The sequence below is a fragment of the Haemaphysalis longicornis genome, unplaced genomic scaffold (assembly GCF_048455015.1).
Source record: "Haemaphysalis longicornis isolate Haplotype H1 unplaced genomic scaffold, Haemaphysalis longicornis Haplotype H1 scaffold_9, whole genome shotgun sequence".
Taxonomy (NCBI): domain Eukaryota; kingdom Metazoa; phylum Arthropoda; class Arachnida; order Ixodida; family Ixodidae; genus Haemaphysalis; species Haemaphysalis longicornis.
Window position 1 is genome coordinate 74,665,695 of NW_027526460.1, and position 23,085 is coordinate 74,688,779.

Here is a 23,085-nt window from a genome sequence, read left to right on the forward strand (position 1 = left end):
GCGGTGGCAAGTTCAACGGTGTTCTCAAAGCTTGAAGCGCACAATGACCACGAGAGCGCGTGCTATTCTTGCAGTGGTGCTTTTGACAAACACGCTCTTCCGGCCACGGCCGGACTCGAGGAGCGGCGAGCGCGCAGTGCGCGCCCGAATCTCCTCCAGCCCGGCCGTGTTCCGACATTCCGAAGTGAAACTTCCGTTGTAAGCGCAGTGATGCTGGTGATATAGCATAGAGTAACATAGGGTTATCTAATGGTGACAAATCATACCGGAGTGCGGATTCACGCATTCAGTTCCATAGCCTAGCCTGGCCAAGGCTCGTCAAACATCAAAATGGTAGTCCGCGCATGTTGCTCGGCCGTATTCGGAGTGTCAGATTGCGACGCATCATCTGGGAACGTAGTTTGAGCCACGGCGTAACATTGAGGATTTTAATACATGGGACTCTATGTGAGCTGCACCGGGACTAGGCAAACAAGGTAGCTGCCGGGAAAACACAGCACTGAAGGACGCAAGAGCGGGGTTCTACTGTATTTGCATCACATGCCAAGCCTATACTTCTTCTTCTTGATACTAGCTACGATGTTTCCCCCCTGAATTCCTTCCTTGATATAGGATGCTTGTTGCGTATACCTAACCATTTCTTTCATTATCCTTCTTTTTATTGCTCGGTGAGCTTAACTAGTCTCCTTCAACGCGCGAAGTGAGGCAGTAAGTTTCTGCCCCATATGTCACCGTCTTGCTTTACGCATTGGTTGTATATGCTTATGTTTAGGGACAGTGACAAGGAGACAATAATTTTCATTATTTGAGCATGTTTGCCGAACATCCGCCTACGCGTACGAATTGTTCACCTGATTTCTTCCAACCTTTAAACAACGCCACTCTGATATAAAGTGAGGGAAAGGACGACGAACGCACCACATGGCTGAAAGAAAGGACACGGAACCTGCGCATATCGTGCGTCCCATACCATGTTTCCTGTATTTATGGTGGCTATACAAGTACCTTCCCCTGCACCCTTCATAAATATCACCGTCTGATACGAAATTCAGCGCTCGATATGAACGCTTTACATAAAACGCCTTTCCGCAAGTATAGCGCTGCAAGCTGCAAAAAACACCTGCAATGCAGCTCCCGATATAAGTGCAATATTTCATTCAGGATTTGCCCAGCGATCACCCATATTGTGTATTCATTTCAGCGGTGGACACACGTGAAAAGAACGGCGCGTTTTTTTTTTTTTTTTTTTTTTTTTTTTTTTTTTTTTTTACGCGTGCGGAAACACGCTGGTCTCCGCACGCGCCTTTCGCCCGTTATAAAAAAGGCTTACCAGTTTCAGGGTTGGTGTCTTCGCTGTAATGCTTTGGGTGAATGCTTGCAGCAAGGCATGCCGCTGCAATAATTGCGTAACAGCGTAGTCTACGTCGGCTGTAAAGTGATTCGCTAGATCGTACTGGATCTGCACGATGTTCTGCAGAAAAAAAGAAACAGAGCAATTCGCGCTTTTCTTCTTTCCGGTGGCACATGCCTGTTACGCAGTTTCGCTTTCAGTCAGAAAGCGAAAGCTTTCTGAGTGGGACCCATGGCGTCCTGTCAAAAAAACTACTTCATTTCCTCAAAAACCAGTTGGTCGAGTGAAAACCTCTGATAAGATCTGTGGACACACGACGCGTGCATGAAACCGGACTTCTACTGTGTCAAAGCGATTACTTGAAAATTGCGAAAGAGGAAAGTCGCATGGGTTCGTTTTTCGTTTGCGGTTAGGGTCTTCGAGGGTTTGCCGATCGATTAATTGGACGCACTTTCAGCAGGATTCGACGCACTTTTAGCGAAGGTTTTGATGCACTGTTGACGTAATTTCGGTGCTAGAAAGCTTTTTGCGCTTTTCTCAACTTTCTTTGGGAAGGGATGGCAAGTTTTTTGACACCTACCTCAAAAGCACTTCTCAGATCCTCACGACGAATACCGGCCAGCCCCGCGATTCCCTGGTGCTCCACGCAATGCCTGCGTTGGGTGTGAGAAGAGGGAGTTCATAAGACGAAACATGCTGATTTTGTTGACATTTCGTAAATTACAATTTGTCTTTAAGCCTAATTTCATTCAAAGTTTAGACACTAGCTCACACGGGAGGTTGCAAGGGAGAGAGAGACACGCAGACGTGACGGAAGGCGTCACGATTGCTCAATGCGTTTGACTGACACAAAAGGGGGACGGCGAAATAAACCAAAAGTTAGGCCGGCGTGTTTTCAAGCTTTCTTTCTTGTGCTTGAAACAAGTGCGATGCCATTCTGGAAATACAGACCAGAAGAGGAAATTCGCAACTTAGAACAAATCACCAATAGAAAACTTGCAATTGACCTACTACAAAGGTTTACCGAAAGGCGAATAACGCTTAATGTTTCATGAACAAATCATGCCGTGTTTTTGCCGCCAGATAAATGACACTAGAAACGCACAACAGAGAGTATGCACAGCCGAAAGTACGAAAGTTAAAACAACTAAATATTTTGGCGTTGTAGTAAGCCGTTCTTTGCGCTGGATGGAGAAAGTGAAAACCATTTGCGACAAATACAGCCCCACCTACTTCACTCTGTAGCAGGCAAGACAACATTTTAATTTTTTTTTCTTATTCGCGCTGGGAACTATTCATATCATCACCTTCCTCTGCGACTAGATATCCTGCCGTAAAAACATCGGGTAGCACTTAAATTCATATCGTTAACCACTAGTCCCTTATCACAATGCAAAAACAAGTGATGCGGATTTTGGAGCTTTCGGCATCCACGCCACAGCTTTTCAAATCAAAATTCAGGCTAAATACTCTTCGAGAATGGTCTAGGGATGCGTAAACATTTTTGGCCGCTTTTCTTCATTTTGACTTCTTAAATGTTTTTATAGCGGAGTTGTTATAGTCTATATTCCGGGTATACGTTGGTAGGCCGAGAAAAGCCGCTCCCCTCCCCCTCACTTCGGCCCGCCCACTGGCTACGTCCACATATTCACCTCCCGCGCTTCGTATTTTCATATGATACGGCGTATATTTCCTCTCGATAAATGTATTTCAAGCAACGTACTTGCGTTGGGAAGTGAAGCCGACTTTAAGACAATCGGTATCATCTCGGGCTTTGTAAGATGTCTTTCCCACATTGTCGTTGAACAGTGAAGACTACTTACTCAGAGAAAAATCTAAATCGTTCCACTCAACGTGAAAGCTGCCGGAAGTGCAGAGCAGTGGTTCGCCGTAATGGGCCGTAATGGACCCAATTCAATTCAAATTTACCGCCTCCGCAGTGCTCGCGCGCCCCTTGCCTGAAACAGCGCCAGCGGGAGTTCTGTTTTCTTTTTTTTTTTTGTGCTTGCTTTTCTTCCCGCACGTTCCGGCGTTGCACTGCCACTTGTTTCCGCTTATTATCGTAGAAACCAACCCAACGAGCGTTCCGAACTAAATGAACGCGGGTGCTGCCGATTAATTACATATATTATGCATAAAAGGTACCTGCAGTTTTCTTTGCGCTAAACAAGGGAGGATGTATGACAAGCGCCAGCGTTTCACGAGTTTCCAACGGTTATGACTATTTAATCCGCTCGGTTTTCGAAGCCTCTGCGGGACGCACTACGAAGGTACGCTGGGCTCTACTTGGGTCCGTTATCTCGCTGCGCCGCCTGATTCCGGCAGTCGCTTGACATCGAGCGTTGCAGCGAGCTACGACGACAAGGCGAGCCCCTAAAGTGATCTGCACTTAATAGGCAAAAACGGGTACAAACGGCGCGGAGGGACACCACTGAGGACAATGGGCCGCGGACGACAAGCATAAGCGTGATGTCCGTCGAGACCCCCAATACTGAAAGGCGGAAAACGCAAGGCGGCGTCGTGCACCTAAAGCCCCGCTGACCGCTTCTCCGGCGCTACGGCGCGATTTGAGCGGCAGTTGGTGGTGGCCAACCAATAATCCATAAGCAGCTCCGCTGGTGCCTCACCTTCACAGAGTGCAATGACACTAAAAATTTTTATCGTCAAATCCGGCTATGTGTTGCCAAATTGCGCTGCATTTTGTCGTTTGCGGTTCGAGTGTTTTCATTGAGTAAATTGGCTCATATGAGGCTAGATTAGAACACTTTAGGTTTCGTCTGGCTATATTTGTATTGTTTCGATTCCTGCTTTCAACCGTATACAATTATAATGAAAAAAATGTCCTAACATTGCCAAATATGCATTTCGGTGCGGACAAAAGGAGTTGGGTGGTTTTTGTTTCCTTAAAATTCTTGCGGGGGAGGAGGGGAGTATTTTTCCTTTTTTGTTATTTTCGTCCTAATCGCTCGAGGACGACAGGTTAACCTCGACCTATGCGAATTTATTGGTGTTTCTTTCCTCTTATAACCTACGTTTACAATGTTATAACGACCAAATGTGTTGCATACGCCCATTATGCATTTTAATGCAGATACACGGCATTACATGGTTGGCCCTTTATTACAATTTTTATTTCTTTTTGCTTTTTACAGTTTTTAGGCGGTCAGTAAAACAGACCTTTGAGATTTCGTTAGTTAAATTTTAGCTCTTTATTTGCTTAACTTCATTCGACAAATTATCGACACTTACTCTATTTTAACGGCTCAATGTGCTAAGTTTATCAATTATGCATTTTTGTGGAGATACTTGGCGTGACATGGTTGGTCCTCTGAGGTACTCCGCAAAAAGTGCCTACGGATTTATAAACTCGTTTTTTTTTGTCGTGACTACAAAATACCTCGTGTCAAAACGAAAATATTGTCGGACAATAGCCCCTTGCAATAGCTAATATTCAAAATGTCTCGCGGAAATAAAAAAAAATAAATCTCGTTTAACATAGATATTCCCGTGGTACAGAACTGCTACGGTAAACCCCCTCTCCTGTTTATCAGAATTAGGATGCAGATTTTTATAGCACCTCATATGCAAAACTACATAAAATGGAATCGTTTGCACCACTGACCTATCACTTCAACCTTACTTTTGGGATCAGTTCTTTAAGCGCTTACAGTGTTCTTTTCTAACAGGTGTCGTCTTTGTGATGTTTGACCTTACAAACAGCTGTATTTTGCAATCTAGCGTATTTTTATTTGTGCTCCCCCATTGGACCTAATTTTCACAGTTGCAGTGTTTTCAACGCATTGGCTAAGTAGCCCGCACAAGCATTGCTGACGAAGGCTTAGATAATGTTCCTACCCTGTGTGATACCAGCGCTGTCAAGTAGATACAAGCAGTTGAATTGAACATGAAAGAAACATCTACAGTATATGGAACCCAGTGGCTGAGATAACACGCCTCCCGCGTTAAGAAACTAGGAATGACAACCAGAACTCGTCTGTCATCTTATCCTCATAACGGCTACACACGAAACAAGTGGGCAACGAAGTCATAATTATCATGCCGACGATGATAAGCCTCCTCTTGATTGTCATTAGCCCCGCATCATACTAGTTATGGGCCCTCCAGATGATATTGCAGGATCAACAGCTTTTGTTTGTTTATATGAGATGTTGTTGTCAGACACTGTGCTTACATCGACTGCGGTTTGGTCGGTGCCCTTTGCAACATGACTTTCTGCATTCATTGGGAAAGTTTAATATACATTGTTTTTTTACGCTACCATAAACATGGTATTTTGACCCTCCGGTATCAATAAAGAAAGATTGCATGTATTTCTTGATTAAGTTCTCGTAACCTCTCATTCTTATTTGCAGGGCCAACACACAATGAATAGTGCGCCTTCCCGCAATGCATCTGAACAGTTGCGATCAAGTGCTATATCTTCAGAGTCTCAGTTTGCTTTTCAATATTGGACACATTTCAGTTCTGGTAGGGGTGAACTAGCTATCTATTTTAAAGAATCTTTAGCCATGAGGTAGATGTTTTCCCCAATGCTTTTAGATCATAACATGTTTCATTTGTATCGAACTTCTGCGTATATTGTATGTGGCCACATTCCTAAAATGTAATCATCATTTTCTGCACGTATACCTGCATTATGATGTGTAACAACAGGGCTACGCTCTCTGCTGTTAGCTCTTTCAAAAGTTTTACTGTGATTAAACCTCGTACGGCTGCTTTCGTTTTTCTGTTGCTACATTTAGCAGCGACAGATTTTGCCAGTTTTGGTGAAAGTCAATCGTTATATAACGAAGTTTCGTTTTCCAAATCTCACCCCCCTCCCCGGTTACTAAGTGCTAGGATATGTTTTGAATTTTTTGGAACTAATTAATACAGACACGCACATGAAGCTTCGAACGCAACACCAAACACACCACCGGTGGAAATGTGAACTCCCCCCGTAGCAATATTTATTCTTATAAATTTTAGCAACGTAACAAAAGAAATTGATGCTTACTGTTCAATTCGGCTGTATTTGAGCAGCTTCTGGACGTGGTGGCGGTTGACAGTAGCGTTCATCACCAAAGATACCGCCTGTTCAAAATAAAGGGAACAGTTTAGTATTGCTGATTCAGGTGTTTCTAGTACAAGACAAATACGAAAGTTCTGGCTTGGTCCTGTTGGTAAGAGATTGCAGAAGATTGATAGCGCTAACACAAACAATGGGAAGCAAGTGGACGCACGTACACGGGGTGCAATGCGTGTGCCCTGTGTGTGCCCGCTCGCTTTCTCCTTGTTTGTGTTAGAGCTATCAATCTTCTGCAAGGCAAATACAGTGCCTGTAACAAAGCGTGGGACTTTCTGCACATCCTTCTGCGTAACCGCGTCTGTGAATCCAAACAAAGTTTATCATGCGCGCTACAACATCAGAAATCGGGCTTCGCGAGCCCAATCATGCAACAAAAAGTTTTAATTTCTAAGCTGTCGTAGCCACGCGAACGCGGCGCTGTTTTGTCAAATTAGGGAAGCGCCAGAAGTCCCTTATACTTTCCTTGGATGTACTGTAACGATATCGCTTTTCTTTCAATGTTTAATTCGAAAAGTAAAAAAGTAAAGAACAATGATTTATGTGTGTCCACGGGCAGCAATGTAACCAGAATGGCAGTAATTTTCTCTTTTCTTATTGGGCGTCTGTGCCTACTGGAGATGTAAGTTTTCATAATTTTTTGATGTGCGTTAAAAATATGTTTTTTTCATGTTTTTTTTTTCAGAAAATATTAAAAAATTAAAAAAATGACGATTCTGCACAGATCTATAAAAAATTCGACGTACTTCGTAAGGCGGAAGCCTTAGATGACTTATCGAACGCGAAAAGTAGCCATAATTGCTGGCAACTACACGAATGCATGAAACCGAATTACGGCCGCTGTAACAAAAAAGTAAATAAAATGTAAATAGAAACTTATTTGGGTTCGAACTGGATTTAAATCCGGATCACCAAGAGCCGCAGCCAAGTGTGGTAGCTACAGCACTATCCCGGTACTGTGCCGGGATAGAACAAGATTTATCCGGATGCGTGCCGAATGACATGGAACGTGACGGCACCGCAAACACGATGCAACGGTGAAGAAGACTTCGATAATCGTTGGCTTTCGCCTTCAAGTCACTTAAGAGACGTAAGTGCCCGATGAATTTTTCCGCGAACACTGGGAAGAATGTAATTGTCGCATGCTGCATCACAAATGTCCCAATGGAGCTTCCGCTATGGAAATGTGCGCACGATTTCTCGTCAAGGCATTCATTTCCGAAGGGGCTTCCCTCACTGCAGATTGGTCGCATCACAAGGTATTTCTCCGGAGAAGCTCTGTTTTCCCACGTTATCGTGGTTGAAGAAACAACAAAAAACGTCTTTTCTTCAACCGCTCACATCTCTAGTACCTACAGGGCGGATGCGCTGGAGTGGTGCAACGCTTGCTTTTTATAGAACTGAAGTAGAGGGCCGGTTATACATAACGCATGAGGCAAAACAGCAATAAAAAGAGACAAGTTGATTACGAAGGACCAGGCAAGGCTTACTTTTTTTCGTGAATAATTGTGTGATAAGTCATAGTGAGATGCACTGCACCAGAAGTCAGAAAGCTTTGTTTATAAGCTTTGCCTTTTCTACACTTTTTCTGAGAAGTTGAGAATAAAATCAGAAAGAATTAATAGAACATTAACATAACCTCTAATACAACGAGCAGTTCTCCCCCTTGTCATGGAAAATCTATTTACCGAGCTACATAACAAATAATTGAAAATTTACTGGCGGACCACTTAACATACGTGAGCATCTCTTTCCTCTCACTCGCAAACTGAAGCTCGGGCCGATGCAGACGCCTTGCTCTAGCTTTAGAGGTCCACCACATGACCTTTCTCGACCGCCTCTCAGGCACCGTGCCAACTGGACACTGGTTGGTTTCGACGACGTCACCTCTGTGCTTGAAGTCGGCGCTTTCTAAGCGAATGTTTCGGGGTCGAAAAGGGAGCGGTACACTCGATTGGAGACATATGGCCCGTGATGCCACACCGATTCGGCCCAACCGACCACGCAGCGGCGTACGTGCATCAATTTGACCTTATCAAAGAACGTACTCGCAGTTGCGAGCATGCCCATCACTGTAAATTACGGTGATAAGCACTGACATTTTGACCGCTGCTAATAAGTGACCATGAGTAATGAAGGGAAGTATTTACAACACGTTTTCTTACCAGGACGTTTGTCCTTATGCTTGTCATCCACTTCCGCAAAGAGGGGGGGGGGGGGTATCGGTTGACAGACGTTACAACCAGAATTGTAATGCTATAGGCCTAACATCTATGGCTTACCCGTAGGTTACTGCTATTGTTTACTTAGAATATTGTCCTTCCGTCAATTGTTGAGAGCTTGTTTAGTGTTAACGTTTTGCAATCCTGCCCTTAAGCGTAATGACGTGTCAAGCGAGGTTGGATTGCAAAGCGTTAACACTAAACAAAGTCTTAGCGTAATGACGTAATGACGTGTCCAGCATAAGCGTAATGACGTGTCAAGCGAGGTTCCTGGTTGTAGGGACGACGACGATTGCTGACAAGCTGTTGTGCGCCTCAGCCCCGTTAATTTTCGCTTTTTCTCGTCCTTTCTGTCAAGATTTCCGCCAGAACGCCAGCCTCCTCACGGAGGTATAGTCCTTATGCGTCGCATGGGACTTCATCTGAGTCAACCGTTTTGAGAAGATCCCGGAAATCAAGCGAGGTCAGCGGTGGTTGCGGTATGGCTGCTGCCTTGGCTGCAGCGGGAAGCGGTACAACAGAAGAAAAGAGGTCCGAAGCAGCAATGGTGGTACCACCATGTAAGCGACCCAATCAAAGCGACGTCGATGACTCCACTGTCGGTGTTCCGTCTTGTGAGAAAGTTACAGCTACTGAAGTATGAGATAATACTACGGAGATGGCCGACATGGATCAGGAGGGATTCAAGGTCATGAGGCATCGCAAGCGGAGAACTGTTGGCATACCCGTATTGTTGTCTCCGAGTGAAAAGGGTAAAGATTTGAGGCGGGAGAACCCAATCGCGCTTTTTTCTGCGATCTCGTCTTTGCTCGGCAAGGCACCAGACCGTGGTCGGTTTACAGCTCAAGACGCCTTACTCCTCGACGTGGCCACAGAGGAAGAAGTGGACATACTTTTGCGATGCAACCGGCTGGGTGGTGTTGATGTATGTGCCCGACTGCCGTATTCATATGTGCAGAACACATGCATCATCCGAGGCGTTCCCAAGTGGCACACAGAAGAGGAGCTCCTGACCTACCTCAAGCCGCAGGGGGTTACCCACGTCAGGCGCGTTGTGCGGCGAGATCCTTCTTCACCAGAAAAGTGGCAAGTTGTTCCGACCGACGCGGTTGTGCTGGCGTTTTCGTCGAACTCCGAACGTCCGGAGAAGATCAATTTGGGCTTTACAAGGCACGTCATCGCCGACTACACGGAGTCACCTCCACGCTGTTTCAAGTGTCAACGCTACGGACATGTCGCGAAATCTTGCAGAGGTGAGCAGCGCTGCGAACGTTGCGGAGGCCCACATGACTTTATGCAAGAGAGACGTTACCTGTGCAAATTGTGGTGGCGATCACCCAGCCAGCTACAGTGGATGCCCGTTTCGCGTCAGCGCGTTACATCAAAGGAAGGCGTTCCTTTCGGGGCCTGAGTCTCCATCACAAGCTACAAAGCCATCTGATGAACAGCACTTCCCAGCATTGCCATCTTTGAAATCCGCAAATGTGAAGGACAGTGCACACGGTTCGCCATACTCATTGTCACCTGATCTGCCAGGTTCTCCAAACACGACTGAGTCCGCGCAAGAGCCATTACAAGTAAAGCAGCGTCCAAGAGAAACACACTGCTCAGCGGCACCTGAGTTGCCACTTCCAAACGCGACTGCATCCGCAAAAGAGCCACCTCGGCATTTACAAGCAAAGCAGCGTAAAGGAGAACTATACTCTCGAGTCCTAAAAGAGCGTCACACTCAACGCAATCAAAAAGAGGAGCAACCGAACACGTACAAAGATAGGGGACAAGTCTCGACTAAAGATGAGCAAATCAAGGCGATGTTCAAGCAGCTGATAGCTGCCTTGCGTTTGCAATTGGTCGGCGTCAAAACACTAGTTGCGCAGACAGCTGTACAAATCCTGGATGCTGTGGGGCCCTTTTTGGCCTCGTTCAACCAACAACCAGCACAATGGCCCTGATGTCGCAACAACCGACCCTGCAGGAAAGAATTCGTCAGTCCTTCATTCTCCAATGGAATGCTCGAGGTCTGAAAGGTCCCCTGGAAGATTTCAAGCAAAGGGTGTTGAAATACCACTTTCCTATTATTGTGGTCTGTGAGCCAAATATCACGTCATTTCGTCTATCTGGATATGAACAATTTTCATCGGATGCGAGTGGAAGTTCTAGCAAAGGGTTAGTCTGCATTCACCGTGACCTATATTAGGCACCAAGTTCCGGCCCACAGCAGCAATGAATATGTTGCTGTCACGGTGCAGTGTAAGACCAACACATTTTCAGTGATAGCTGGATATGTGTCACCCCATGCACAATTCGATGATAACCACTTGAACACGATTATTTACGGCTGCCCTGGACCTCACATCATTGTAGGTGACTTCAATGCGCACCATGACATCTCGGGTAGCATTGTGAACACCAGAAGAGGGCGAAGTCTCGCGAACTTTATCCAGACTCATGATTTGGACATTTTGAATGATGGTTCGCCGACCTTTCCCAGGGCGCAACTTACAGCAGCTGCCTAGACCTCGCACTTATATCTAGACGCCTTGTGTCCAAAGCCGCGTGGTGCGCTGATGTTGACTCCTACGGAAGTGACCACGTGCCCACATATGTTCAGTTTACTTGGTACCAAGGTTCACAACGAACACGCGTACAGCGTTATACTGACTGGCAGACCTTTCGGTATTCTGTTGAATTGTCGTGTAATAGCTCGAATTCAGTGACTGATATTTCACTCAGCATTCTCCGGGCAACCAGGGATGCATCACGAAGCGCCACATGCTCCTCTCAAGGGAATCCAGGGGACGCTTTGTATCAAATGCTTCGCGCTGTTAGACGTCGCGCTGAAAGGAGGTACAGACGGACAAAAGCTGTCTCTGACCTGAAAGCGTCTCGCAGAGCTCAGAAACTTGTGCAGCGCTATTTAGAGAAGCTTGGCCGACAACGCTGGAGGTCCTTCTGCTCCAGATTAGACCCACGAAAGCCACTTTCTAGGATATGGCAGATCGTTCGTGCATTGCCATCTACACCCACTCTGCAGCATATTTCGAGCTCTGGCCGTATACCACAACCGCATGGACACAGATGTTGCCGAAGGCTTCTGCATTCAAGTGGCAAGGGATAATGCTGCAAGCATGGCTCCATTACATCGCTGTGCTCCTCCAACTGCGGATAGCCGCCTAGACGTGCCTTTTACGCTCCACGAGCTCATTGTAGCGCTCGCTGCTTCGGCTCGTTCTACAGCTCCTGGGCCTTATGGAATAACGTACCCTGCACTTTTCCATCTCGCCACACAAGGAAACAAAGCTATGTTGGACCTCTACAACTTCTATTGGTGTTCTGGGTCTGTCCCAAACCACTGGAAAAGAAGTCGTTTAGTGGCGGTCCTGAAGCCTGGCAAGTCTCCACGAGAAATTTCGTCCTACAGGCCAGTGACATTGGCTAGCTGTGTCAGCAGAGTGATGGAGCGTATGGTCCTCGCTCGTCTGGAATGGTTTCTGAAGAAGCGTGGCTTGTACCCAGACGCTATAACAGGCTTTCGCAAAGGACGTTCCTCAATAGACAGCATTATTGACCTTGTCACTACCATCGAGAATGAGAAACACCGCCGTGGTCTTACAGCTGCCGTGTTCCTGGACATTAAGGGAGCATTTGATAATGTCCCACATGATGCCATTCTAGATGCCCTTGAGTCCATTGGTATTGGAGGACGGTTGCATCAGTGGATAGTGAGCTATCTCCGCGAACGGGCGGTTTTCATGTCCACACTTGATGGAGTGACATGCGATCACCACGTCATGCACGGCGTGCCACAAGGAGGAGTCCTCAGCCCTACGCTATTTACCCTGGCTCTCATAAAAACCACTAAAGTGCTCCCTAAATCAGTATCAGTATCTGCCTATGCGGATGATATTTGCATTTGGACATAGGTGTAACGCGACCTCACGTGCAAGCACGGCTTCAGAAAGCAGTATCTGCCACTTTGACGTACCTACGCCGCCAAGGACTTGAAATTTCAACGTCAAAAAGTGCAACATTGGCATTTACCCGAAAACCCGTGATATGCTACCCAGTAAAGATCGAAGGAGCTGTTTTTCCATGTGCCACGCATCATAAATTTCTCGGCGTGACAATTGATAGAGATCTGTCATGGTCAAATCATGTCTCGGCACTAAAAAGGAAATTACAAAGTTTCACCCACGTCCTTCAACATATGGCAGGGAAATCATGGGTCCCATCGGTTTCGTCGCTGTTGCGCCTTTACCAGGCGCTCTTTATTGGCTATTTGCAATACAGTGCCCCTATACTGCGTAACCTTCGGCGATCGTCATTACGCGTGCTTCAAACTGCACAGGCACAAGCCCTACGAATCTGTTTGGGGTTGCCCCCATGCACATCAACACGTGGAACGATCGCAGAAGCGCGAGTCTGCCCAATTGAAGTCTACCTCGCGCAAGAACCTCTTCGTGCGCACCTCCGACATGTCACAAGACATGAGTGTCATCCACTGTCGAGTGTTTTCAGGGACCGGCCGAATTCAAACTACTCACGAAATATTTCGGCACAGCAACATTTGATTCCCTTTAGATTTGCAGCCGCCAAAATATCAGAAGTGCCTCTATGGGTTGTACCTGATCTACAGGTGCGGTTGTCGATTCCTGGAATCGGAAAAAAATCCACATGGCGTCTTCGCTCTTAAGACAACTTTCACTATTTTGCATAAGTGAAATGTACGGACAGGCGTCGCATGTTTTTGTTGACGGCTCGGTCACGGCGTCTTCGTCGGCAGCGGCAGTGGTCATGCCTGGGAAGGACCTGATCCAACGCTTCAAGATTTCTCACAGGACGTCGTGTACCGCAGCAGAAGTGGTCGGTTTACGCGAAGCGCTCCGCATCATTTCTTGTGAAAGGCCACAGCAGTAGATTATCTTTTGCGACTGCAAACCAGCGCTACAGGTACTAAGGTACCCAATGAAGAGAGGCGCGTACGATCGGCTGACCACTGATGTCGCTATCCTGTTTATAGAGTTGAATGAAAAGGGCCACACGGTGGTGTTTCAGTGGATACCAAGTCACTGTGGCATCACTGGAAATGAGTTGGCGGATGCAGAAGCACAGCAGGCACACCACAATAGAACTCTCCTGTCTATACGGATCACAAGGCAGGATGCTAACGCGATACTCTACGGAGCGCGTAAACAAGCTGCAGCCTTGGATTCGTTGGACCCGTAGAATCGACATGAACGCCTTCACAAGCTCGATTCAGAGCGGAAGTTCTGGGTCAGTCATGCTCTTCGTCTTGGCCGAAGTCAAGAGACATTGCTACACAAGCTGCGTCTTGGAGTAGCATTGACTCGCAAGTATCTTCACACAATCGGACGAAAGGACAGCCCAGACTGCCTTCTGTGCGGTTGTCCTGAGACTATCGAACATTTGCTTAGTGCTTGTCCAAAGTACTCTAGTGAACGAATGAACCTTGAGACAGCTTTACTACGCTTGGACACTCGCCCTCTGTCCGAACAAAAGATTTTGGGCGCGTGGGCAGACAACAGGAAGCAAAGCCTAGCCGTTAAAGCCCTGCTTACATTTCTTGGTGACTCCTCTTTGGATTCTCGCCTCTAGGTTGCGACAAAATTGAACAGACTGCGAAATAATGTCTGAGCAGTTTCTTTTTTTTTTTTCATGGGTGATAGTCATGTGCTTAAAAGTGAACTGTAGTCATCTGATTCAGCGCCCCTTTGTACGTGAGACGTTTATTGGTTTACTGCTTGTACATAGTTCATTTGTCGTTTTCATTGTCATTTCCCATACCTTCCATATTCATTCCTTTCTCTTTCTGTCCCCAGTACCCTCCCCCCATAGAGAAGTAGCAGGCCCAAGATCAATTTCTCAGGCCGACCTCTTCTCCTTTTCAATAAACATTTACTCTCTCTCTCTCTCTCTCAAGCGAGGTTCCAAGAATAGTCAAAGTCGTTGTACGTGAAGATGAGGGCGCAGCTGACACGTTAAAGCGAAACGTTATTGCTCAAGTCTGGCGCATACCCGACAGCCGCTGCTCTCTTCGTTTTCGCTTTGGGGGCATGACGTCATTTTAGGGCACTGCTGACGGGAACGGCTGGCGTGCCAGCTGGAATTACGCTATGCAAGCCTACAGGCTTTTCCGCTACAAACAGGACGTTTCTGGCGTTCGACTTCCGGGGCCCAGGCACAGCAGGTGCCCCGTACACATTTCGATATATTAAGGCCAATAGAGCATGTTTTTTTTTTTTTTGCAATTGATGCTAACAAACGTACGTTAATTTTCTGGACTGTCTCCAATGTCGTTTTTGTTAACAAAAGTAGTTTAAAAGTAGAACGACTATTCAATGCTATGGACTCCTGCCACTGCGCATGCGTTGACAAAGAAAGCAGTGAAAATGATGGCTTATACTTCTTCATGTCCAAGCAGTTGAGTGTACGAAGTCTACGACAAAATTAAATCTTATTGTTTTGGCTGTCTGCCCACTATTTCGTTAAAGGACTCACCGATCTCGTTCAAAAAGCAAGCATATTTCTTATTCAACAGCCGTGTTATCAAAATGAATTGGCCCCATTTATGGCACGGCAGCTTCGAAATAAACGACGGCCATCAACTAAGAAACACTGAAGGGTCGACTAGTTAAATCCTTCGCGCCACTTCTCATGCCAGTACGCGATTGCAGCCGCAGTTTATTTTTTAGTAGAAAGTACGTGAAGCTCCACGCTTAGGTACACCCTTTGTCGAAATTTTGTGAGCCAATCCTAAGCCTTCTCGAACACAAAGAATTCAAAGAATCGGCTTTAGCTTTAAATGTGACAAAAATATTTTAAGGCAGTAAGAAAGAAAGGTGTTTTCTCTAGCTTACCTGTATAAAAAGTTTCAGCTTCGCTCGGGACGTAAGTTTGCACACTGAATTTTTTGCAGCCTGCGCGTTTCCGGCTTGGCCCACAAACATTTGACCAAGAGTGTCCCTCTTCAGCGCGATCTGTACAGTATGTTTCCGAAGGGTAGGCGATCCGGTATGCAGCACCGCTGGAGAACAGCATGCTCACAAACCAGGTCTAAGAACGTCATTAGCAGCGATAAGAAAACGACCCATGGGTCGTTTACTCTAAACTTTTTTTCCACCCATATACTCCATAGAGGTTCTTTTTCGCCTGTCCTCTAGTGGTCCTCCTTGTAGGAGTTTTTTTACTACATGGAACAGGGAGGTTTTGTTTACCTCCTCAAAACAGGGAGTTTTTAGGTTATAGAAAGGAGGTATTTAGGGAGTGTTAAGAAATGTTCGGGAGAATTTAAGGAGGTCAAAATGGAGTATTCTTTACTTCCTGAAGGGCGTTTTTAAGTGATGTTTATGGAATTTTTAGGCGGTTGAATAGGAGCCTATTATGGCTCCCTTTGGAAGTACTGATGTTAGTTTAGGGGCGTTTTTAGGAGGTTCAAGGGAAGCATTTACTTCTTTTGAATGGAGTTTGACGAAAGCTTGGGGAGTTTGTAGGCCTTCCGAAAGGAGGTTTTCAAGGCCACAAGGGAGAATTTCTAGTTCCCTGCGGGAGTACTGATTTCACACGGTTTTTCTCGATTTCAGGTTTATTTCAAACGAACTATCGCAGACAAGTTTACATGGTACATGGTGTACACAAGGAGGTTCCGAAATAAATACTTATGGCGACCTCATGTTAGAAATCACAAATGGTACATTGCTAAATAACACGCCAGTTAGGAATTGAAGACAGCAATACGATGCTAGTTGAACAAAACGTAGAAACAATATTACTACAAGAACTGGAAATACGCGAAAAACAAAGATAGGCACAAACACAACCGCATGGTAAGTGAAATCATTATAGAATACTAGAGTATCGAGAACGCGTCAGTACTTATCAGAACTTATCAGTACGCATCAGCGCTCAGTACACAGTGAAAAAAATGGCTGCAGTGGTTTACAACAACAAAAAAAAATTCAGTAGGTGGTGAAATGAGCGAGAGCTGTCTGCTAGTTGAACAAATTGTAGAAACAATAATAATACAAGAACTGGAAATACTTGAAAAACAGATAGGCACAAACACAACCGCATGGTAAATGAAATCATTATATAATACTAGAGGATCGAGAACCCGTCAGTATTTATCAGAACTTATCAGTACACATCAGTACTAAGTACACAAAGTGAAGAAAAAATGGTTGCAGTGGTTTACAACAACAAAACAATTTTTCAATTTGTCGTGAAATAAGCGAGAGCTGTGCAACGATTTGATATTGAAAGGTAACAAGAATTTTGTAGGTGGTAAAGGCACAGGAGATAAATGATGTAGGAGACAGACTGCAGTGAGATGGCTATGGATAAATGAGTAATATAAAGAACGAAAAATATACTGCGGAAAATACCAGTGCGTTTTGATAAAGACACAAATGCGCCAAGAAAAGTGACCGAGTCTGACGGGTTAATTGCAATGATATAGAACAGAATGTGTGGTATCGCGACAGCTTCTTTAGAGTGAGAACAAAAAGCCATGAAATTCGTGTTTTTCGGATAATTTTTAGTTGATTCATTTCGCACCAGTTGCCAATATTATTTAGATAACTGTTTCAAGTTAAATTAGTTTGTTAATATTATTGCTTCACTGAAAGATAGCTGTATTATGAGCATACAGAACGGCCCATCAAATATCCCGTTTTCAGTAAAAAAAAGAAAAAAGAAAAAGTCATAAATATAATACGGAATTCTTTTTGACTACTATCCAATGATTACAGGATTGAAAACAAATATTAGTGAGCGATATTGATGCGATAAAAGTTAATTAGTTCTAAATCCTTCACACGTGGTTTGGCGCAGGCAAGGTCCAAAAAGCCATGTTCCACAAACGTTAGAGCTCTGTGTGCCTTCTTGGGATATTGAATGCTGAAAATCCAGAACGATGCAAACAGACTACACAGTCCTCCCAGTAAAGATGATGCAGTCAAGACACGCTGGCCATCGATGTGGAGGCTAACTTCCCCGTTCACGGAATGCAGGCAAGGAGTCAGAGGAACATCTGCCTGAAAAAGCAAAAAAGAAAAAAAAAATGCCCCACACGTAAAATTCAAAACAGACACTATGGTTAAATGAACTTAATTCGGTACAGTAATAAAATTGTAAGGCCAGGTTCCCTGCGAATTCCAGTACCTAAATTAGGAATGCAAAGGCTTCATAAAACCAAGTGCCAGTACATTAACCGTCGTGGCTTTTGCAGCAATAAAAAAGATATTACTTCCGCACAATATACTCGAGCACAACTTTAAATGACAGTGAAGATAAAATGCAAGTCTCTGTAGGTTGATAGATTAGTTTTTGTTTTTGACTGAAAAACACTTTGGTATTGCATGATTTTGTTAACTGCTGTTTCTTGCTTTAAGATGCCAGCTTGCATCTATTCAAGTGAGTGGGCACACAGTTAAAGATGCAAACCCTTACACTGCCTCTCCCCTACCATGGTGGCTCACTTTCATAGAAAAAGTGGAGCTTTTGCGAGCTGGACGGCTGTTGCAAGCCGTGGCAATACTCACTTCTGCTGGAGGGGCCAACTTGGTTTCCGAATGCAGCCTTGCCTTGTACAGCACAGCCTATCCTGCCTTAAGATCTATGAAGTCATTCAACTCGATCATGTATCAGGATCTGCAGAAGAAAATCGTGTCAGCAAATAATGAATTCATGCCGGACAGGCACCCACTGTTTCAGTTATACTTGCAGATACCTCCACCTATTTCCCTCCTGGTGTTACATCCAAAGCTAATTTGTTACGGCTTGTCTCATCAAGTATGGTCATTTGTCATAACACAGCTAGTCATACAGGAAAGTCCTTCACTGGGTCAGAAAACACTTTCTTTTTTTACAGTAGTAATAAACTAGGCGACTCAGTCATCCGTATTCTGACACCTTAATATTCTGTGTCACCGAGCTGACAAGCGTGATTGGTGCATAAGGTCATTTGTAGCCGCAACCGTTACTACAGCCTTGTTAGCTAACGTAAACCTCGTTCATGGCACCAAATTACTTGTGATTGCATGGCAACAAAAAAAAAACAGCTGAAATGGAAACGCTATTCTCGCAAACTTACCAACGCTGCATTCCACACACACCTGCCTTAGTTAATTTACCGTGATTGTAGAAGTTTCCGTCACGTAAAACCACAGTGCCCTTTTTGGAGCTGCAAGCCCCGTGTCAAAATCGGGTGTCAGATGAATCGAGTAATTTTTGTGTATGGGCTTACTATTGATTATGACAAATTTATTACCAACAAAAGAAGAGTGTGTGCATTGTTCTTGTAAAAAAATGATATCCTTTTTTATACCCGGCAGACTTGTGTCATGCTACGGTACACTCTGTTCTCTTCCATAAGGGCATGAATTTGTGTTTTTAATTACGTGGACTTAGCTGGCGACTGACGGGCCCCGATTGTATACAGACCCCTCATTATCATCCGAAAGGGAATAAAAACATTTCGGTTTCGAACCACGTCGCCGTCGTGGTCCACACTATATGCATTTAATCGTTCGATAGGCTCATAGCATCTTTTACGCATGTCACCGTTTCCTTAATAGGGCACGCTGTTAGATGTGAAGAGTCGACTCAAGCGAGCAAACAACCCCACCGAATCTACAGGGCACAGTTTTCGAAGGGGGTGGCCGTCTGATCTGCGGCTCTCGCCGACCAGAGCGCTAAGAATGAGTCAGAGCCTTGAAAGAAAACAACACAAAGACTTATATTTGGACAGGCAAGCCATCAGGAGCGTTAACGAATAGATATTACAAAGTAGAGCAGTTAACTAAAAAGAACACGAGCAGTTCGATGCATATGAGAGACAGAGTCCCACAATATTCACCGACCGGGCCCGACGATGCACCGCTGTCGGAGGCGATTCGGCTACCTGAGTAACCGTCACGTTGCTTTGAAACGACGCCGCGCGCGACAAACGATTTCATATCGAATGCCCTGTTACAAACCGGCCTACAAAAGAGTGCGAATGCATACCCCCAAAGCCACAAACAAGTACAATAAAACGAGTGTACGCTTTTTTCTTTGCAAGTCCCACAATATTCACCGACCGGGCCCGACGATGCACCGCTGTCGGAGGCGATTCGGCTACCTGAGTAACCGTCACGTTGCTTTGAAACGACGCCGCGCGCGACAAACGATTTCATATCGAATGCCCTGTTACAAACCGGCCTACAAAAGAATGCGAATGCATACCCCAAAAGCCACAAACAAGTACAATAAAACGAGTGTGCGCTTTTTTCTTTGCCCGTGCGTGTACGTGCTGTGTGCGGCACGGGTACTTCGCAGTTAACCCTATCCAAACGTTTGACAAACGCATCGACTGATGAAAGAGCACTTACCAGCGAGCTGTCCACAGCTGTCGCCGTATCCAAATGTTGTTAGCGGCCGTTGGTCGTGTGACAGGGGCACATAAAAATCTTTCCACCAAATGGCACTACTAGTCCTTCTCAAATAAGAAAAAATGATGGCCCAAGGCGAGGCGCTTGAAGCTCCGGCCGCACCAAGTCACCGACCGCGCTGCATTGATAAGCACGGAGGCTGTTTACATCCGGGCAGCAAGTCGTGCCGCCAGGGCAAGTTGAGTCGCTGCAGTCGGGTGCGTTGGCGCGCTGGCACGAGAATTTAAATTGTCTATATATGCGCAAGCAAGCGAAGCAGATGAACATTGCAATTGTTTGCAACGGCGAGAACTGTCTCTTTGTTAGCAGCAGAGTTTGACAACACCTACCGTCAAAATAAAGATTGAAACAACACGGCCGCGCTGTCTGCTTGTGATCGCGCTGGCTGAAGCATCTATACCGGTATACGTACGGTATCGGTTTTGTAGCTGCATGCAACTGTCACGTCCTGCTTTCTCGTTCTAATTAGCATTAGTCCACGGTTGAAGTGCTGACACACGGAAACAACACAAGACTAACATGGCGACCGCCCGCTTGAGATGATTACTCCAGATGGGGAGTTTATTGTGGACGTGGTTGTTTACAAGGGACCGAACGCCATCTCAGAAATGGTGTTATGTCGTTCTAAATCCTCCCTTTTGCTACACGGATGGGCAGCGGTACTACCATGGAGGTTCGTCCACTTGTTTAGACCATGCCTAGGGAGTACATTTTTTGCTATAAGTACTTTTCAGGGCACATTACTTGATTAAAACTCCATTTCCGGCTAGTTTGCGTTTACAGTGGCACGAGAAAGAGGACACGGACAAACGTATCGCGTGCCGTTTTTTAGTGCTACGAATCATGTTCTTAGGCTGCAAACAGCACGCCCAGCAGCAAGTTCTTCTGTGGCGTACCAGGTCCTTGAGCGCCACATCAGAATTGTATTCCCTGGTGGAACGGCAGAGGTAGAGGTCTCCGATACTGCCGAGCAGCATGAACGCGTCCGAGAAGAACAGCATGCATGTGCAGCCCACCAGCATGCCATAGCTCGTTCTGCGAGAGAGAGAGAGAGAGAGAGAGAGAGAGAGAGAGAGAGAGAGAGAGAGAGAGAGAGAGAGAGAGAGAGAGAGAGAGAGAGAGAGAGGTACGCAGGCTGCATTCATTGCCATCGTTCCACTCCAGGGAACAATTCTACAGAGCGTACACGTCATGATAACTTAGGGCCAGATTCCTGCAACATTTAGGGATGCGAGTGGTTAAAAACATAAAAAAAGGAATTAAAAAATCTTTTTGTTTTTTCAATCATGATAACATTGTAAAAAAAACAGCGCATCTCAGGGCAAATTTGTTGTGATTCGACCAGAATGCAGTGAGGGAAACGGCTTCTGAAATCAATGCCTCGACGTGAAATCGTGCACACATTTTGAGAGCGGAATCTCTGCTGGCAGGTGGTCCCCATTCCGGCCACCCTGCGCCATTAGGGCTAACTTCCCGGCGCGGCTGACACGAGGAAGCCGTCTCGGCGGCAAAGCGCGCGCGAGCGTGCGCGTCCTTGCGCCTGTGCAGCGCGCTTCCCCATCAGCGATCACGGCGCACGGAGCGCCGGTCCCCTAGCGTCCGGCTTCCGCACCGGCGCCCTCCTACGCCTCCAACTCTCTCCAACCGAGGTTACGTCGTAAGCAGGATTGTTCTGCTAAGGGCTTTTCTGCGGAGGTCTGGAACCACGCGGGTCGGACAAATGAGCTGGTGTTCCTGGACTCCGAGATGAGACGAGTCTCCCCTCACGACGAGCCGATTCGGTGACCACGGACTGCTTACCGATGGGGACTACGACCCCCGCGCAAGCACGAAACGGCTTGTTCAGTGCGCGTTCCATATTATGACCGAGCAATAAAGCGTGGTTCCGAGTCTTGGATCCGAGCTTTGGCTCGGATCCAAGACTCGGAACATCGCCTGGATCCGAGCTTTGGCACCTCCGAATGAGCCGAACGAACCCTCAGCGGCATCCCCGCGTTACCGAGGTGGGGATTGTGGCTCTGGTTCTCGTGTTGTAGCTTGCTAGCCGGGTAATACGGTCAATTTTTAGCCGCGACCCCGATTTCTGGCACACAACGTGCCAACATTCTGGCGCCCAACGTGCCCACAGACTTTTGAGATGCACCATGTAACAATCTTTTCAGTGTTAAAGTGAAAATATATCGGGCACGTAAGTCTCTTGAGTGGTTTGGAGGCGAAAGCCAGCGATTATTGGAGACTTCGCTGCTGCATAGTATTTGAGGTACCGTCACGTGCACCTGTCAGGCGGCACGCATCGGTATAATTCTTGTTCCATACTGCTTTGTGCTGAGTTAGTGCTGTTATTAGCACACTTGGCTGCGGCTCGTGGCGACCCGAGATCAAATAGCGCTCGAAACCAAAATACGTTTCTATGTATATTTTATTAGATGCGGCACATCTTTTGCTCCGAGGCATGTCCCTCCTGCGTCGTCGGCGTCCGTCCGCACGCCACCTGCGCATGCGCGACTCTCCTGCATTCGCCTCTCCCACAGCTGTGCGCAAAACTCTCACTCCGGCGCATTAGCATAACGACAGCTGGCGCGCTTGGTTGGCGCGCGCTTCGCTGCGTTAACGCTGCGTTAACAGCTGCTCTGGTGCGCATGTGCGCACATGCGAGACTCTCTCCCGCGGTCTCCTCTCCTTCAAGCGCTGTGAATATAAAACGGGTATCGCTCCGCGGCGGTTCAGTAAGCGCTCGCTCTCGTTCTTCTCGAACATCGACGATGAAACCAAGATTCGACCACTGCTGCGGCAACCGCTCACTGTGCACTTTACTGACTACAAAGTCATCATTCTTAAATGTAATAAAGAGCTGGGTGGTGGTCGCTAAAACACGTGTACGCTCTCATTTCGCGTATGCATGCGCCGCATCACACCAGGGTTCCCTCGCGGGGAGATGGGGGCAATTTTCACTTATTTTCTTTTCACAATTTTGTT

At 46.3% G+C, this 23,085-nt stretch overlaps 1 protein-coding gene across 6 annotated transcripts in view; it reads right to left on the reverse strand.

Annotated features, from left to right (window-relative positions):
- The window catches only part of LOC144151479 (uncharacterized), a 248,397-nt gene that overhangs the window by 48,550 nt on the left and 176,762 nt on the right, over positions 1-23,085 (reverse strand). For all 6 annotated transcript variants that reach the window (XM_077682537.1, XM_077682534.1, XM_077682538.1 and 3 more), the window contains 4 exons: positions 21,006-21,144; positions 6,369-6,445; positions 1,932-2,004; positions 1,331-1,471 (listed from right to left, as the gene is read on the reverse strand). In XM_077682537.1, coding sequence (XP_077538663.1) covers positions 1,331-1,471; positions 1,932-2,004; positions 6,369-6,445; positions 21,006-21,144 — 430 coding nt within the window. The remainder of the gene's footprint in view (positions 1-1,330; positions 1,472-1,931; positions 2,005-6,368; positions 6,446-21,005; positions 21,145-23,085) is intronic.